Source organism: Phasianus colchicus, chromosome 2, assembly GCF_987193195.1.
Source record: "Phasianus colchicus chromosome 2, bPhaCol1.hap1.1, whole genome shotgun sequence".
NCBI classification, from domain to species: Eukaryota; Metazoa; Chordata; class Aves; order Galliformes; family Phasianidae; genus Phasianus; species Phasianus colchicus.
In genome coordinates this window covers 45,313,251-45,327,966 of record NC_143437.1, presented here as the reverse complement: position 1 = coordinate 45,327,966, position 14,716 = coordinate 45,313,251, and the positions used below count along the sequence as shown (strand labels likewise).

At 37.4% G+C, this 14,716-nt stretch overlaps 1 protein-coding gene across 2 annotated transcripts in view; it reads left to right on the top strand.

The window, feature by feature from the left end:
- Window positions 1-14,716, top strand: part of IGF2R (insulin like growth factor 2 receptor) — a 54,165-nt gene that overhangs the window by 16,650 nt on the left and 22,799 nt on the right. For both annotated transcript variants that reach the window (XM_031612577.2, XM_031612584.2), the window contains exons 7-23: window positions 865-976; window positions 2,372-2,534; window positions 2,711-2,891; window positions 3,703-3,806; window positions 4,178-4,342; window positions 4,623-4,763; window positions 5,126-5,272; window positions 6,116-6,247; window positions 6,644-6,791; window positions 7,658-7,835; window positions 8,417-8,532; window positions 8,821-8,983; window positions 9,737-9,916; window positions 10,729-10,830; window positions 12,004-12,105; window positions 12,756-12,930; window positions 14,171-14,338. In XM_031612577.2, coding sequence (XP_031468437.2) covers window positions 865-976; window positions 2,372-2,534; window positions 2,711-2,891; window positions 3,703-3,806; window positions 4,178-4,342; window positions 4,623-4,763; window positions 5,126-5,272; window positions 6,116-6,247; window positions 6,644-6,791; window positions 7,658-7,835; window positions 8,417-8,532; window positions 8,821-8,983; window positions 9,737-9,916; window positions 10,729-10,830; window positions 12,004-12,105; window positions 12,756-12,930; window positions 14,171-14,338 — 2,477 coding nt within the window. The remainder of the gene's footprint in view (window positions 1-864; window positions 977-2,371; window positions 2,535-2,710; window positions 2,892-3,702; window positions 3,807-4,177; window positions 4,343-4,622; window positions 4,764-5,125; window positions 5,273-6,115; window positions 6,248-6,643; window positions 6,792-7,657; window positions 7,836-8,416; window positions 8,533-8,820; window positions 8,984-9,736; window positions 9,917-10,728; window positions 10,831-12,003; window positions 12,106-12,755; window positions 12,931-14,170; window positions 14,339-14,716) is intronic.

Here is a 14,716-nt window from a genome sequence, read left to right as displayed (position 1 = left end):
AAATGAAAAAAATCTCATGTTGTTTGCGAGATCTAACATGGTCATATCCGAGCCTAACCAAAACAGACCAGAGTTTATAACAAAGTGACCAAAGTCTCTAGTCTTTCAGTGATGTGGCTCTTCATTTTTTGAGGGAGAAGTCATCGTGTGGCCTGGAAAAGGAGTAACATGATTGGGTATATCTGTATCCTGTGATGTAGAGAGGCCAGTTGGAGGTGCAGCTAAGCTGAAGCCAGATAGTTGCTTCTCCTGAAGCTGTTCTCTGCCTGTTAGATTGCACAGGACTGATGCACTTGCTTGGGAAGTTGTATGGGTTTCCTTGTTTCCTTGCTCATGTCAACTTCTCATTTGTCTTTCCGTCAGTTGCTGTGCTTCCTTGTCCTATTCCCAGCTTGTGTGATCCATCCCAGTTGTCTTGCTACTGTCAGCAAGCTAAGGAGTTTGCCTCACTCTCAGTTCTGGGAGCTGGATGGAAAGAAATTCTAAATATGGAGTTAGCAACGTGGCAAAACATTATTACTATATTTTGCTTCCAAGTGGCAGAGCTGTTTATTGCACCTGCTCTCCAGCAGTCTGAGAAGAAAGCTATTTTTATAACTATCAGCCAAGTTCCTTCTATTATATGCTCCCTGTCTTGTAACTTGCCATCTTAACTGCTGTGCAGAATGATGCTATGTTAAATAATTCTGGGACTCTCTTAGTAGTTATTTGCTGAACTCTAAGATGAAAGAAGTAAGGACACCTGTAAAAGTAACTTTCAGAAGTGGGACTGTTTTGGTGTATTCTGCAGAGGATAGATGTTACTCCAAGAGTATTCTTTTATGTAGTGTCTTGTTTTTTTGATTTGCCTTTTTCTTTTTCTAGGCTGATACTGAGTTATGAGAGAACATACAATGATGAAAAGCTGAATTTCTGCTTAGGCCATAACCCAGCAGTAACAATCACTTTTGTTTGCCCATCTAAGAGAGGAGAAGAGGTAACTTTGCTGTTTTAGTTTGTGTTAAATGGTTGTTCTCTAACTCCCGTTGTTCATTATCTTTTATTGAGAGCTAAAGGGAACAGAAAATTCTTCAGTTCTGCAGCTTGTGGAGAGTGTAGGATACTCAAAACAAAATACTCTGTAGAAAAACTGTCTTCTGAAACTTTAAACAAGAACTTGAGTAAAATTTTCTCAGGAATGTGTTCGTTGTGTTTTGATGTATTTAGTTGTCCTATTCTGGGTTAATTTTTTTCTCTATGAAGGGGACGAAATTATTACAGTGTTAATCCTTGGCACAGAAGCCTTGTTGGCTAATGAGAGCGTTTTCATTCTCATTGAGGCTGGACTTGCTTATAAAGAAACTAGTTACATACAAACAACCATTAGTCTGACCTTCAGGGAAAAAAACTAGCTAGCAACTGTATTTGGCAGAAGTTTATCACTTCCTAAGCAGGCTAACTCCTTTTACTTTAGTCTGTAGTGTTAATCAGTTTTGGCAGTACAGTATCATTACATTGTTAGAGATGATGCCAGGTAAAGGGGTGCAGGTTGCTGAAATTAATTGGACCAGAGTGGATATTGTTAGTGCTCTGCTGCTTGATGTTGTGATGCTTTTGGTTGTAGGGTTATGAAGAAGGAACTTTTGCTCTCCTAACTTTGAATTTCATGTTTTTATACCTTACGACCTAGATAAGTACCACGTATCGTACTCATGACTGAAGAAGCAGACCATAAAGATTTCTCTACTTTGTAATACCTCAGCATAGCTGTGTGCTTGCAGTATGAGTGGTATTGCTCACCTTATCTGTGCTTGTAACTTTTCTCATGCTTACCTGCCTGTCTGCCTGTTCTAGTTGTATGAATCAGAGTTTTTAAATATTTCACTTCTGCAAGAAGAGATACAAAAATATTTCACTACCTGACATCTGATAAGTGTTGGCTAAAGAATTCTGAAATACTTTTAATATTCCTCTAATCAGGATGAAAGTTGCTATAACAGTCCACTATTTAAGGCTGCTTTGCCTTTAAAGGATTGCTTGATCTCTGTTCTTGTCTTCAAGGAATCCCCTTAGACAAATACAATCCAAGCTATTGTCAGCAGTTGTGGTTCTGTATTCTCTGCTTTTGCCAACATGTTCAGGAAAAGTGCTTTTTTAGTATGTTATTACTCTGCTAATGCCTGATGCTTTGCCTCTATTTAGGCTTTCAGTAGTTTGTCACATAATCAATAAGAGCTATTTTAGTGTTCTCAATACCAGAGAGGCCAGAGACAGCATTTGCAGGTCTTAGGCAGTTTGTATAAGAAACTAGTAATTACTGGTCTTAAATGACTATAATGCTGTCAATATATCTCTAGACTTGTAATTGCAGTTTTGATCCTTTTTGTATCAGAGTGCAGGTCCCAAACTCACAGCAAAAACAAATTGCCGGTATGAAGTTGAGTGGGTTACTGAGTATGCCTGTCACAGGGATTACCTGGAAAGTAAGAGCTGTCTTCTAACTAATGAGCAACATGACGTCTCCATTGACTTGAAACCACTCACTCTATCTCCAGGTAAACTCACTATTCTTATTTTCAGTGTGAGGTACTGCTATTTGGTGTTCTGGTTTGATGTGTAGAGTTAAGGAAAAATATCCTCTCTAGATACTTGAGTCGTATCTGACTAGTAGATTTTCTTAATGTCTGTTCTACTGGAACATTTTTCCTTGTTTTCTTTCTTAATTATTTAGATTATGTCACACCATATTTAGCCAAAGATGATAAAGAGGAGTATTACTATTACTTGAATGTATGTGGGAGAACTGGTGCAGGTAACTGCAAGGACAACACAAGATATGCTTCAGCTTGCCAAGTAAAATCTTCGAATAACCAGAAGAAGGTGACAGGAAGATTTGAGAACCAGACTCTGAGGTGTGTAAAGAATTCTTGTCGGGCTCTTCAGCTCTGCTGAGTTGTCTGAATGACTGATCTTTGTTTCCTACTTTGGTGCCCTTATTTGTCGTATAAGAAATATTGGATACAGAATGCAAGTATTTTTGCTCTCTGTTGTATAGAAAAACATTAACAGTATATTGCCAAGATGGGGAAGAAACTTTACTGACTTTATCAGAACTGCAAACTGTATTGTACTTTTTTTGCCCTCTTCAAGTTTTGCATGCAGTGTGATGTTAGGGTTCAATATTTAGAAGTTGTTATCAACAAAAGAGCATCTCTAGCTCATTTGCAGGAGTATGAGTTAATTGTACTCAAGACTACTGGAATCTAGAATTTAGCGTGTCTTTCTTTTTTAAGAACTTCAGTGTTCCCAAGTGGCATACTGGAATAATAGCAAAGCAGAAGTAATTCTTGTAGATATAATCTTCTGTTCTGTCTGTATGCATGTGGCGGGCCTGTAGGAGGTGTTCCCTAGAGAGTATAACTTCTTCCACTTGCGAGAATAGCCATGAAATAAACTAATATGAAGAAACATTCCACTAAAGCTGGGATAACTTTAGGATATTTTTGAACCTGTATACAAATCTCATGAAAAGTAGACAAAAGTCTATGACTTGAAGCCTTTGTTGCAGTAGGAATACCAATATTAGTGTCAAACAACCAACTCTATTCCTCCTAGGGTGAAATGTTGTAAGTGTTTAAAAAAAAAAAAAGTGGTTTCTGTTGCATGGAGAGCAGTGTGACTGTTTGATCCTATGTCTCTATCTAAAACTGACTTTTCACTCAGATATTCTGATGGGGATCTCACTTTAATTTATCCAAATGGGGATGCGTGTAGCTCCGGCTTTCAGAGAATGACTGTCATAAACTTTGAGTGCAATGAAACAGCAGGTGAGTGTGAGCTCTGATCACTCTGCTCTAAATTTGAGCTTACTAATATACCTTATGTTAAAAGGAATGTGTGCTTTGAGCCACAGTTAATACAAAAAATACTGTTAGAGTAAGCACTTAATTCTGTGTGGCAAGATTGTTTTGTGTTGTGCAATAGCACTGATTTTTTTTTTTTAATTTGCATTCAGCAGTCAAGAATGTTAAATCATGGGAGGACCTGGTTTCTTAGTTAACAGTTTGTAGACAAAAAAAAAAACTTGTTGCATAGGACATGTGGTTTTTCTATCCTTGCTAATTCTCAAGTGTTCTTGCTTTTCTCCTCTTCCCCCCACTGGAAAGCTTACCTATGTTTATCTGTTATCAATATTAAGGTAATGATGGTAGGGGAACTCCTGTGTTTACTGGTGAAGTGGACTGCACCTATTTTTTCACTTGGAATACAAAATATGCGTGTGTTAAAGAAAGAGAAGATCTTCTTTGCAGAGTTGCTGATAAGAAAAAGCACTATGATTTGTCACCTCTGGTCCGCAGTTCAGGTATGGCAGTGGAAACTAGCTTTCAGTTACTTCTATTCTGAATTTATATGCTGTGTGTCACTGCAATTCCTTAGTTGAACAGTAATCAAATTTCACTTTTCTTAGTGTTTTTCTGGGACACATCAATTCCTTCTTCTCAAATTAAGTAAGCACCTTAGGGAAGTAAATATACATTTAAAGACAATTGTGATGGGTGATTTTTCTTTATGATAAAAGGCATTCTAGGGTGCAGGGGATGGAAAGATTATGAACATGTCATCTAGTTTAATGACTATTTCAGAATCGGCCCAGAACTGGGAAGCTGTGGACAGTAATCTTTCAGAGGAAGGGCGGAAGCGTTATTATATCAATGTCTGCCATAAAGTGCTGAAGAGAGGAGGAGCTTCCGGCTGCCCAGATGATGCTGCTATTTGCTCTGTAGGTGAGTCCTTTTTTTTGCTTTTCTTTAAGATGCTGAAGGTTTAAGATGCTGAAGGTTTTGCAAATCCTCTGTAAATTGAAAGCTGCTGCTCTGAGTGTTTCCAGTTACTTGGAAAAAAAAAAAAAATTGGGAGCCTATTTTCACTGTGCTTCTAAAGACTGTAGAAGATGTGATATTAGTAGACTTTTCTGTAACTAGAGAATATTATGCTCTCTTCCATGATTTGTAGTATAGTTTTGGGAAGGCTAAAAATAAAAACCTTACAGTTTTATACTTCATCTTTCCATTTGTCTGGCTAATATTTTCTTCTTGGTGTAAAATGCTTTCTGGGGGGAGAAAAAGTGACTTTCTTGTCTTTGTAGATGAAGAAAAAAACAGCAAGAATCTTGGAACATTTGTTTCTCCACCTAAGAAGGTTGGAGAAAATATTCAACTTACCTATTCAAATGGAGATAGCTGTGGTGTTAACAAAAAAATCAAAACTGTCATCACTCTTATATGTAGACCAGGTAAGGCCCTGTTCTTTGATCCAGTTAAAAACTGGAGGTTATCTTGTATTCCTAGGCATGAGTACTAAATAGATTGTATGTATGTATACAAAAGGTGAAAAAATGTGGTTTGTTTGCCAGGATAATAGTAATGTAACTGCATTTATGTTTTCATGTTTTATAGAAGTAGTCTTTAAAGACTCTTGAGCAATCTCTTAAGCTGAGATTCTATCAAACAAAATGTAAGTGATTAAAGGAAACACCTGGAAGCCATAGGAAAAGGCACTTTCTATTTCCAGATTGTCTTGGTGGGAAAGACTTGATTCTGAAATGCAATTGTATACTTAAAAGGTCTTTTCCAATAAATGTATTTTGTCTCTAAATTGCTTGCAGTGTACAGAAAACTGAAGCATTTGCATGACTTTTTAATATTGTTCATCTCCATATAATAGCCCATGAGGGAAATAGAAATCTTGGATTTTTGTACCTCAGCCTGAGGAAGATAACTTTTCCAAGTTGCTGGTCATCAGGTCATGCCCTAGTTCCTGATAAAGCTATTGCTTTGTAGCGAAGCTCCAGGTTTGCAAATAAAAGGAAACTTTCTCTGGAAGTGTGAGATATACTGTTCAGTCTGTTCCTGAGTACCATCTTCCTCCTCTTGGCTAAGTTCAAGGAAGAACAGGGTGCAAGGAACTCGTGTAAAGCATTTTTGATTCTGTGTGGTCCTTGTTTTTAAAGGAGAGGTACTTCAGCTGTTAACTCCAGTCTGATGTTGGGAAAGAGTCTATTGCTAGCCTTAAATTCAGTTATTCTGACAAATGACTGTACTGTGTGCAGTTTAACATGTTGCTCTTATGATACCAGGTGATCTAGAAAGTGCTCCGATCCTGATGTCTGAGAGTGAATGTTCATTCTCTTTTGACTGGTATACTGCTGCTGCATGTGTCCTGTCTAAAACAGAAGGAGATAACTGTCAAGTCTCTGATCCTCAGGCAGGTAGGTTAAATATCTGCATGCTGGCTACATTTAAAGGCCTTGAGGAAAGAAATTGTTGTCCTGCTGTGCAAAACTGGAGTGAGTTCAGTGCAAGTCTAAAACCTTTAACATTTTAGCACAGCTGTTTTAACTGCATGTATATGGAAAGTGAAAACAGCGTGAGCTTTGATACTCTGCTAGTACATGTGGGAGAGTGGGTGTTATTTGACTGTAGTAATTTTTGTGTAGGGAACATGCTTTGTATTTGAGCTTGTGCCTTTCTGGAACAATTACATGAGTGGAGACGTGTTTATGGGGATCATATCTGTATGTGACAACTGGCTGTGTAACCAGGAGAACTGAGATCTGACAGATAGCAGGAGAAAATGGCACTCATAGCTTTTTCTTTCATGTTAGGCTTCTCTTTTGATTTATCACCACTGACCAAGAAAAACGGGCACTACACAGTTAACACTACAGAATATTTGTTCTACATAAACATCTGTGGCAGTGTGCCTGATAATTTGTGTCACACACAATCAGCAGCATGCCAGGTAACACAAGGGTGAGTAACTAATTCTCTTGCCTGTAATAGATTTCCTGTTGTTTGATGTGCTTTCTATGTAACAGCAATTTGCATTTAAAATTATTATTGCACTACTAGAACTGATGGAGTTTGCATATAAAACATGTAAAATAGCATGTGGTAGCATAGTAGTTAGGCTGCCAGCTATTTCAAGCAAAGTGCACATGTGATCATGCTTGCATTTAGCTTTTGAGATAGTGTGTTTATTATTCCTTCAGATATGACTTTTTTCTTGAGTGGTCTTAGGGGAAGCTGGGAGTTGGACTCAGTGATCCTTGTGGGACCCTTCCAACTCAGGCTATGCAGAACTCACTGCAGGCATTAAATAAAATTGCACTTCATGGAAGATAGGCTAAATCTGATAAAGCTAGCATTAAGTTAGAGTAAAGAAAACCTCCTAGACCAAACCTGGACTTGAGCTAAGAGCATGTGAACTTAATTGTCGTCAATAAGTGGGAAGACTTGCAGTCCTAGATCTTCAGTCCTCAGGTAATTGCATGGAACTAAACTGAGCTTAATATTTAAAATACGCAGTTTGAAAATATGAATTTCCTGTCAGTGCTTTAGAGAATGCAGGATTAGTGTGTTAGATACCTTAATTAAGGTATGATTTCTTTTCCAAAGGTCACCTATTCATGTTTCAAGTTTTCTTTTGGTGGCACTCTTTATCCTAGCACACTTTGTCTAATCAGTATTACTTAATCCTTCTTGTCTTATTATGGAATCTTATGGAATCTTCCATAAACATACCTATGTGCCTATTGTTTGGAATACTTCTCTTTAACATAACTAAATGTGAATTTGGTTCAGTCTCAAAGCTTGTGCTTTTTTCTTTTTTTTTTCAGAAAGGATCAGTTTTGGAGTCTTGGACTACCTAATTCCAGACTTTCGTATTATGATGGACTGATTCAGTTGACCTACAAAAATGGTACTGCTTATAACAATGAAAAGAAAACACAGCGATCTACCCATATAACTTTCCTGTGTGATCGTCAGGCTGGAGTAGGTCAGCCTGAATATCAGGTAAGAAGTTATGTATGGAAAAGGGAAGTTTGTGTCTGTAGATTTTGATCATAATCACTGTTAGGCTATTGCAGCATAGATTTGTGGATGGAGATTCATGGATGCAAATACCCATATCTATAAAGCAAGCTGATAAAGGAAGCAGTTATTTCTCTTGGTGTATCTGTCAGTGTCTGTAAAAACCTGTTTTGCCTAGTGAACAGTAAGCTGTTGACCTGCGTCAGGGTCTATTGCCTTGCTATTTTCTAGTTTCTAGGCCATGTAGTTAGAAGTGCTTTCCATCCTCTTATGTTTCTAGTCAAAAGAACAAATGTACATTTCAGCTGAATAAGTAACAAGTACTAAGACTGTTCTGTAACACAGTAGTTAAGTTGTTCTGGTTCTGCTTTTCTGGTGTGGGATTTTTTGAAGGGAAATAATGACAGGATCAACATGGAGACAAATAGAACATAAATCAATCTGAGAAAATATATCCTCCAAACCAAAGGGAAATAAGCTTAACATAAAAAGGAGTAGCCTTGATTCAAGTAGTAGTTGGTATGAAAGCATCAATTGACCTGTTTGTTTTTTGTTTGTTTTAGGTAGAAGACAACTATACCTACAATTTCAGATGGTACACTGAATATGCCTGTCCTGAAATGCCATTGGAGTGCATTGTGACAGATCCCAACACTATGGACCAATATGACTTGTCAAGGTAAAAGTAGGAGCCTCTGTGTGAGCTTAGCTGTTCTAGGTTTGTGTTCTGGCTTATACTTTAGCATTGCATGATGTTGGCTTGGTACATAGGTAGCATTAGAAAAGTCATCTGTTATAACAATGTGAACTGCAAGTATCCTGAAATGTGGGTATTTCAATCTAGTATATTGACTCATTTCCTAAGATACAAGCTGACTCTTTGACTTTACTGTCAGTTTCTATTGAGATTGACAAAGCAAAATGAATAACATGTATTCATAGCGTAAAACTTTTTCTTTCTACCCAGCTTAGCAAGATCAGAGAAGAGAGGTGAAAATTGGTATGCCATGGATAATTCAGGACCAAATGAGCGCAAGAAGTACTACATAAATGTCTGTCGACCTCTACTTGCTGTTCCAGGATGTGACCGACGAGCATCTGTGTGCCAGATGGAATATCGGCATGATCATGTGAGTAGCCCTTCCATCTGTCCCAGCTCAGAGCTGATTTGCCAGGTGATGAAAATAAAGGGTTCTACAAGATGAACACATGAATTTTGACTCCTTGGTACAACATACAGTGGTATCTGGGGTATATATGGTTTTTCCTTTGTTTTGTTTTAAAAGCAGACAGGCTGTTCTTTGTCATGTATGCTGCTGCAGGCTCAAAGACTGATAGCATTATTTTAGGAATATTCTATTCTGGATATTGTTTTGCATAAGGCTTGGATTGGAATATTTGCCACTCTGCTCTTAACATTTAGGCTTTTGAATAGGTTAGTCAGAAGTTGCCAAGAGAAAAAGGGTGCTGGTAGTGTTCTACTTAGAGTGACTTTTAAGCTTTGCTAATCATGCATATATGCAAGGTCAACTTTATGGCTTCAGCATAGTTTTAAACAACTATATAGATTATATTGTATTTATTGTCATATGAGATTATCGGGCTCCCTAAACTTCTAAGCTGAGTAGCTGATGTGATGGGGTGGTTGTTTTGAAGCACTATAGGCACCTTATCATAAAATAAGTGGTTTGTGGCGTTTACGCTTTAAATATGTGGACCTATATATTTTTCTTCTGTTCCATATTTGAGAGATTTCTAGGTTTGAATTGTGAATGCAATGGAGAGAACCTTCTGTATGCAAAATTACTGTATTTTTTTCATTTTGATATTTTAAGAAATGTCCTTTTGAGTTCAAAATTGCTGACATTTTTCTTTATTTCTAGGATTCTTACTACGAAGTCACATCTATCAGTAATCTTGGTGTTGCCAGCAAAGAACTAGTAGTTGAAAGACTTGGTCACATTCTTCTAACCTATGCAAATGGCTCTGTATGCATCAATGCTGATGGAGAGAGAACTTCTTATACCACCACCATCCACTTTGTGTGTTCCAGGGGCACTCTTGTAAGGACATTCAGTTGTTTTATCATAGTAGATTTTCTGTCACATAACATCACATAACAAGAAGCTACCTGAAAATTTATAGCATGTAAGACTTGTGACTAAGGGAGGCTACTTGAGGGCTTACCTTTATTTTTTTTGCGTCTCTGTTTTAAATTGGGTATGTATTTTACTGGATTCTAAAACTGAGTATTTTATCATAAATAAGAACTAATTAGAAGCTAATAACCCTAGTGGGAACTAATGTTTCAGACTAGTGTAATTAGCATGAAAAAGTACCTTTTATAGTTACAGACATTGCAGGATGTCTTAAGAGGAAGGATGTTGAAAGTGCATTTCTAGACTGAGTTTCTGCATCTGCAGCTTGATTCTACATGAGCTCTTAATTCTGTGAACTTCTACTGATACAAATCTACATATTAAAGTTCAGACTCTACTGGTGAGCGGGGACACTAGTGAAGTTTGCCTAAGACTTTTCCTGTTGGCTTTGTGAATCTGCAAGTTTTGATTTCCTTACTTTAGTGGTCTTCCCAAAAGAGATGGTGAAAACCTGGGTCTTAGAGCAGTTATGAGCTACTTTAGTTTTGTACGAAAGCGTTGAAATCAAGTTTGAGTAACTTATTTCAGTTATGTCAGCTAACGGTATTTTGTAGTGCTTGATTTTTGTTTATTATCTACTATACCATATATCCCAAACAGCCTAGGGCTGAGGGCCATTGGTAGGCTGCTTTTAAAGCAGAATCTCACAAATGTGTGAAGATCTTGGCTGTTACTTTTTACTTGATTCTGGTCTTCTGTCTGCAATTCATTTTCAGAATAGCAGCCCCCGGTTTATATCTATTCAAGAATGTGTGGTTACATTCTTATGGGAAACTGAAGCTGCTTGTCCAGTCAAGGAAACAAAAGATGATTCTCAGGTAAGAAAATCAAAACAAGTGTGTTCATGGTCTCACAGAATTGCAGGAGTTGAAGGGACCTCAAGAAATCAAGTACAACCCTCCTGCTAAAGCAGATTGCTCACAATAGGTCACACAGGTAGACCTTCATATGGGGCTTGGATGTCTCCATAGAAGGAGACTCCACAACCTCTCTGGGCAACCTGTTCCAGTGCTCTGTCACCCTTATTGTAAAGAAGTTCTTCTGCATGTTAGTATGGAACTTCCTGTGTAGAAGGAAGTAATAGGCCTTTACATTTTGTTTTACTGCTACACACCCCTGATAAGAATTTGGCCTCATCCATTTGCCTCCCACCTTCCTTTAGATATTTATAAATGTTTATCAGATCCCCTCCCAGTCGTCTTTTCCCCAGGCTGAACAAACCCAGGTTACTCAGCCTTTCCTCATGTGGGAAGTGCTTGAGGCCCTTTATCATCTTTTTGGTCCTCCACTGGACTTCTAGGAGTTTTTTTTAACAGGGGTGCCTAGAGCTGAACCCAACAGTCTAATATGGCCTCACCAGGGCAGAGTATGTTTTTCTAGCGTTTGTTTGCTGCGTTTTCATTACTCTAGGAAAAAATTCAATTACAGTGAAATATGAAGTTGATCATGGTGGAACTTCATGCCATCTTATTGTTTTCTTGAAGTGTGCACAAAGCATGTAACTGGACAGAAGTGTTCCAGTGCTCACTCAAAGAGCAATTTGCAGGACATATGAGGCTGCTAGTAAAGTTGAGTGCTTTTTTAAGTATTATCCTTTTTTTCTTGTTTGTGTATAGCTAATCAAATTAGAATCACTTTGTACAATGAGCCACTCAGTTACTCTGTTTTACAAGTCTTGAAATATCACATTAGTGTACAACTGTCTTTCAATTTAAACATTTGCTCTCTAGCTAACCCAATAAATAACATTGGTTAAATTACACTTACTGGCATATGACCAATGTCAACAGGCAGCTGTACAAAAGAATTAAATGAAGAGTTGCTACTACCAGACCTGTAATCTAATTGTCCAAATTAAGTTGCTGCTTGGTGCACAGGATAGGTATACATGCAAATCACTTCTTTGGCTCTCTGAGTAAGGTAGAAATAAAACGTTAAACAAAAGAAATGCAGAGGTAGAGAGTAATACTGTTACAACTCTTATTTTATAGTCCTGCTCTGTGCGAGATCCGAACAGTGGATTTTTGTTCAATCTGCAGCCATTAGCTGCAGAGAAGGGCTATACAACCACTGGCATTGGGAAGACCTACTTGGTAAGGATTCTGACTGTAGTCTGTTGCTTATGGGTTCTGCTGTTGCTTTTTTTCTTCTGGTCATACCTAGTGAGTTGGAACTTTTACTCCACCCTCTTATGAAATTTAAGTTGGTAGAAGAGCATTGTACTTAAGAGAAGAATAGAAGACAAATTGATTCATCATTCAAAATAGTATTTAAATAAACAATATTTTGTTGATATGGCAAAGCTAAAAATTAGTCACACTGTAGTGGCACCTCTATGCTATGCATGGCTAGTTATATACTCAGTTGTATAATACTGGTTTATTTACTAATGCCAAAGGTGGCCAGTGTAAGCCTATGAGTGATTTAATTTATCTGTCAGTCCTCTTAGTGTGCTTTATATGTCTCGTTAGTTTTAGACTATCCACAGATAGTATCATAGGATTTTTGACTAGTTAAATCACATCCTTTTCTTCCAGTGGGGTGAATTTGTGGACCCTGAGGGTGTTGCTCCTGTATAGATAGTTGTCTTGCAGTTCAGGCATTTTATGATGTATAAATTATGATATAATTTCAAAAATTAGGTTTTAACAAGAGAATTTCACTGATGCAGAAAGACTACATGAGCCTAACTTTTCTGAACCAGTTAACATTGTGTACACCTGTATGTTTTTAAAAATTCTAGCTAAACATTTGTGGACCTATGCCAGAATGTGGTGAAATCAATGGAAAACCAGCTGCTGGATGTGAAGCAGACAATCTGACATCAGTAAGGATGGTAGAATTGGATAAAACTCTTTATCTGTCTAGCGAAGGGTTTCTAACTCTTACGTACAGAGGTCGTCTTCTTGTTGAATCAGGTGAGTTTGGGAAATGTGCAGTGTGGTTTGTCACTAATATTGTACTTTCTGTCTTCATTTCACACTTTGTGTAAGTTTAATGGGTTTAATGCTAATCGCTAATGCTGGGTTTAATGCTAATCACTTAATTAGGCTTAGCTCATATGAGTGTCTCATGAGAAATCAAACCATGCTAAATGATTATTGTTCAGTTTTCAGAAATAAATGTGCACTTCAAAACTCTTGAAAATGGACAAAATACAGCACAAGATGTTTTTCCTCTTACTAAGTGGATGAAAAATACCTTCTGTTAGAAAAGGGAAATAGATAGTTAAATAGAGAAAGCAAGCAAAATCAGCTCTGTCTCTTAAGTGAAATTATTGCTTTAGAGATTATTCACAAAACCAAGGCTTAAAGTAGTTTTATTAATGAAAAATGACCTTTCAAGTATATTATGCTGTTCTTAGGAGTTTGTGAATAAGTGCTTTAGTATCTCATGTGTACCTGCCATGTGAATTTTAGTCTGTTTTTGCAAGTAAGACTAATGAGAAGAGGTAAAACCCATAAGCTAAACACAAGCTCTCCGACTGTATTGAAACTGAGTCTTGAGGGAGGTACAGAGCATCTTAAAAGTTTTTTTTTCAGGAAAGTGTTTAGGATTAAGATGCTTCTGAAATGTTGATCTCTCTGTACAAATTACTATGTTTATGTTATTTTTTACAGCCAGGAAAGTGAATGAGCTACCATGTATTTCACTGTGAGAGCTTCTACCATTTTGTTTACTTTAGGATGCAGTAATGACAGATATTCTCCCTGTTACTACTGTGGAGAAGACTAAACATGTATTGCTTAAAAAGAGTCAGTGTTCTTTGTTCTCTAGTTATTACACAACTTAAAGAACTGTTCTTTGTGTGATGCAATCTAGGAGTTACTGGTACAATGGATTTGATGTTTTATAGGCTTTCTGTTTCCACAAGTCTGTCAAAGATGTGGGAAGTACAGTTCAATGAATGTGATTACGCTCTTCAGAATGTCTCTTCTATTCTCTATTTTGTAATGTTATTACTGACTGCTATGAATTTTAGGATAGTTATCTGAAGATGTTTTTTTGTCATTCAGAAAATGTAAAAACAGAAGGTAGTGTTGCCCTTGAAGCAGTTTAACAGGAAGCTGTTAGAAAATCTTAAAGTCAAGTGTTACTTGCTGCTGCTTCACTGGAGAATATTTAAATTGAAGTTCAAGCTAAGTGTTTGTTTTACAGGAAAATCAGACACATTCACAGTGACTTTCATCTGTAATGATTCGTATCCTGGAGAGCTTAAGTTTGTGCGTGAAGAGATCAACAGTAGGCTGAACATTCATGATACTTTCTTTGAGTTTCACACAGCTCTGGCCTGTGCTCCTGCTCCTGTAGACTGCCAGGTTACAGGTAAGTATGTACCTGAGATTCAGGTTGGCTCTGTGCAGTAACTATTAGAAGGATTAACTACTCACCACAGGCTTTTATGGAGGAGGCCATTTAGATAAAGATTTAAGGATGCTTGGTCTGAGTAAGTTCAGTACTTGAGATCTTCATAAAGGTGGGGAGGGAGAACTAATTTGTTTGAAGCAGGCTTAAGGGAGGAAGGGGGAGGAAGCTATTGTGAAACACAGGTGTTGCTTCAGTCTAACTGAAGAAAATAGGTTAAATTTGTATTGCTTCCAGGAAAAACGAGCCTATTAATTAAAGTAGCTACTTATGGTAGCTAAATTACACATCAAGGGAACTCTTGTTTTTTTTTTTTTTTCATTTAGTATAGTTGCTTCT